Genomic DNA, 3,384 nt, shown 5'->3' with positions numbered 1-3,384 from the left:
TGATGAGGTGTTATTGAAGGCGGATCTGGTTGAGTTGAGTGTGATAGGTAACTGGTTTATCTGGACTAGTAAACTTCAGGGAAATGGTATCTTGCGCCGCTTGGATCGATGTTTGTCCAATGAGGCGTGAAAGGTAGCTTTTCCGTATTCGGAGATTAGGGTTGGTCAGTGGGGGATTTTTGATCATAGCCCTCTTCTGGTTTCTACAGGGGAGACGAAGAGTAGACCGCCTCCTATGTTTCGTTATTTTTCTCATTGGACAAAGGAAGAGGGTTTTCTTGATACTATCAAGTCAGTGTGGAGAAGGTCTGAGGATGTGTTTCCTATGGTTAGTTTTTGTGCGAAATTTAAAGGTAGTGAAGCAGGATTTTCGTGCATCATTTGGTAGGCGTATCTCTGTGTTAGCTTATGAGATACGAGCGGCTAGGCAGGTTATGGAGGCTGCTCAGGCTGTGGTAGAAATGAATCCTGATTCAGAGTTGGTGTGTGTGGAGGCGGCTCGGGCCACTGAGGTGTTTTGGTTAGTGGCGGAGATTGGAGGAGGCGTCGCTCCGGCAGAAGGCCAGGGTCAGGTGGTTGGAGTTAGGTGATATGAACACAACTTTTTTTCATCGTTGTGTTCATTCTCGTCGCAAATGTAGTGGTTATTTATGGTCGTGGATGCTAGGGGGACTTGCCAAACGGTGCATGACAGGGTGGCAGGGGTGGCGGTAGAATTCTTTCGGGGTTGCTTAGGGGCTCAGAATGTGGGATATAGGGATCTTACTACCCGAATTGGGGATATTGTGCAGTTCAGCTGGCCCGAGGAAATGGTGGAGGCACTTGGTCGGCCTGTGAGTTGGGAGGAGATTCAGAAGGCTTTATTCTTGATGAAGTCTGGGAAGGCTCCTGGGCCTGATGGGTTTTCGGTGGATTTTTACAGAGCTGCTTAGAGTGTGGTTAGGGATGATTTCTGTGACATTATGCTGAATTTTTTTGAAACATGTTACCTGCCTGGTGGAGTTAATTCTACTACTATTACTCTCATCCCTAAGATGCGGGGAGCTGAATGTATGGAGGAGCTTCGTCCTATTTCATGTTTCAATCTTGTGTATAAGTGTATCTCGAAGACCTTAGTTGAGAGATTGCGGTTGGGGTTGCCTGATTTCATCAGTGGTAATCAGTCTGCGTTTGTTCCGGGTAGGTCGATTTTCGATAATATTTTATTGTGTTAGGAGATCGTGGGGAGCTATAAGAAGGGCAGAGGGAAGTCGCGTTGTGTGTTAAAGGTAGACCTTCAGAAGGCTTACGATTCGGTGAATTGAGATTTTCTGTTTGGTGTGTTGTTGGCTATAGGTACGCCCCTTCAGTTTGTTAGTTGGGTGAGGGGCTTGTGTTACTTCGCCTAAGTTCTCTGTGATGATTAATGGTTCCCTTGAAGGGTTTTTTTCCTGGTAGGAAGGGGTTGAGGCAGGAGAATCCGTTGTCTCCTTTTTCGTTTGTGATGGTGATGGAGATCTTGTCTAGGTTGTTGAATAAACCTCCTGTGTGGTTTAGGTTCCATGATCAGTGTGAGCGCTTGAGCCTAACTCATTTGGTTTTTGTATACGATTTGATGATTTTCTGTGCAGTTGAGAGAGATTCTTTGGAGTTTGTGAGGCAAGTATTGACAGAGTTTGCAGAGCTGTCTGAGTTAGTCGCAAATATTGGGAAGAGTTCCATGTTTGTTGCGGGTGTGAAGTCTGGGGAGGCGGAGGAACTAGCTGCGTATATGGGTGTCTCTCTTGGTTCGTTGCCTGTTAGGTATTTGGGTTTACTTTTATTGGCGGGTCGGTTGAGGGCTGTGGATTGTGCACCTTTGATACAGAGGATTACAACTCATATTAGAAACTGGGCAGCAAGGTCCCTCTCCTTTGCTGGGAGGTTGCAGCTTGTTAGCTCTGTTTTACAGTCCTTTCAGGTTTTTTGGTGTAGCATATTCGTGTTGCCTGCGTGTGTAACTCATGAGGTTGATCGTCTGTTACGTAGTTATTTATGGAAATGTGGTGTGGTGAGTCGGGGTAGTACACGGGTGGCGTGGGATGAGGTGTGCTTGCCATTAGGAGAGGGGGGGTTGAGTGTAAAGCATATGGCCTCTTAGAACCAGGCTGCTATTATGAAGCTGCTCTGGCTTCTCTTAATTAAATCGGGGTCACCTTGGGTGGCATGGGTGGAGGCTTATGTTTTGCGTGGGCGGTCGTTGTGGGATGTTCGGAGTGAGGTTTTGAGGTCTTGGTGCTTGAGGGCTATCTTATGAAGTAGAGATAGATTCAAGCATTTGGTTCATTTGATGATTGACGATGGACGGTCTTGTTTTGTTTGGTGGGATCTTTGGCTGCCGGGGGGCACGATTTTGGATTCATACAGGTCTACGATTGTTCATGATGCAAGGAGTAGTTTGGAAGCGCGGTTGTCGGAGTTCTTGGATGGTGAGGGAGGTTAGAAGTGGCCTACAGTGTCTTGGGAGCTGCTTGAGATCTGAGGTTTTATCTAGGCAGTGGGGCCTAGGGTGAGGAGAGAGGTTGGGTTTGGGTGTCGGATGCTAGTGGTCGATTTTCTATCGCTAGTGCTTGGGAGAGTATACGTCCTCGTCGTCCTAGGGAGTCTTAGGCTAGTATTTTTTGGGTGGGGGTGGTATTCCGCGTCACTTTTTTTGTGTGTGGTTAGCAGTGAGGGACAAGTTGGGTACGCAGGATTGGTTGAGGAGTTGTGGTGTGTTGTCAAAGAGGGAGTGTCTTCTTTATGGGGGAGGTGTGGAGTCGCGAGATCATTTATTTTTTCAATGTGGGTTTGGGAGATAGGTGTGGTCTAGTGTGTTGCGTTAGTTGTGTTCGACGCATCGAATGGCTGGTTGGGATGTAGAGTTAAGTTGGTTGTGCCGAGTGGGGTTGGGTAAGGGGGTGCGTAGTAAGTTGTTCCGTGTTTTCATGTGTGCGTCCATATACTACATCTGGCAAGAGCGTAATCGGCGGCTGCATGAAGGTCGACCGAGGTCGGTGTCTGCTTTGGTTCACCTTATGGTCTCTACGGTTCGTTCTCATGCTACTTCCTGGCGGGTTGACCTTCTAGGTCTTATCTAGTGTGTGTACGGATGTTTTTTCCTTTTGAATTTCACGTTGTTCTCTGTTTTGCTATAGCCCCTAGTTTGTGGGGTTTTGGGTTCTTTTCTCTGCCTTTCTTCCTAGTGATTTGTGAGTTTTTGATTTTGATGTCCTGTCTTTGGTTGTGCTTTGTTGCTTTGATGCCTTGATCCCGGGCTGTGGGATCCTTCTTCTTGTTGTATAATAATATCACCTATTCTAAAAAAAAAAAATTGGTATTTAAAACAAACAATTTTAATGAATATAGAAAATTTAAAACTACCAA

General features: G+C 46.4%; 1 protein-coding gene across 1 annotated transcript; it reads left to right on the top strand.

Moving 5' to 3' along the window:
- Positions 1–1,034: 1,034 nt before the first annotated feature.
- On the top strand, positions 1,035–2,119 carry LOC120072144. Its single transcript, XM_039024556.1, has 3 exons — positions 1,035–1,179; positions 1,336–1,348; positions 1,438–2,119. The coding sequence occupies exons 1-3, from the start codon at positions 1,035–1,037 to the stop codon at positions 2,117–2,119; spliced, it is 840 nt and encodes a 279-aa protein (XP_038880484.1).
- Positions 2,120–3,384: the final 1,265 nt, after the last annotated feature.

This window comes from Benincasa hispida, chromosome 2 (assembly GCF_009727055.1).
Source record: "Benincasa hispida cultivar B227 chromosome 2, ASM972705v1, whole genome shotgun sequence".
In the NCBI taxonomy this organism is placed as follows: Eukaryota; Viridiplantae; Streptophyta; class Magnoliopsida; order Cucurbitales; family Cucurbitaceae; genus Benincasa; species Benincasa hispida.
This window is presented reverse-complemented; position numbering and strand designations above follow the sequence as displayed.

Bases quoted from the DNA above. Each gene is read 5' to 3' on its own strand.
- LOC120072144 (XM_039024556.1), top strand. From the start codon at position 1,035: ATGCGGGGAGCTGAATGTATGGAGGAGCTTCGTCCTATTTCATGTTTC.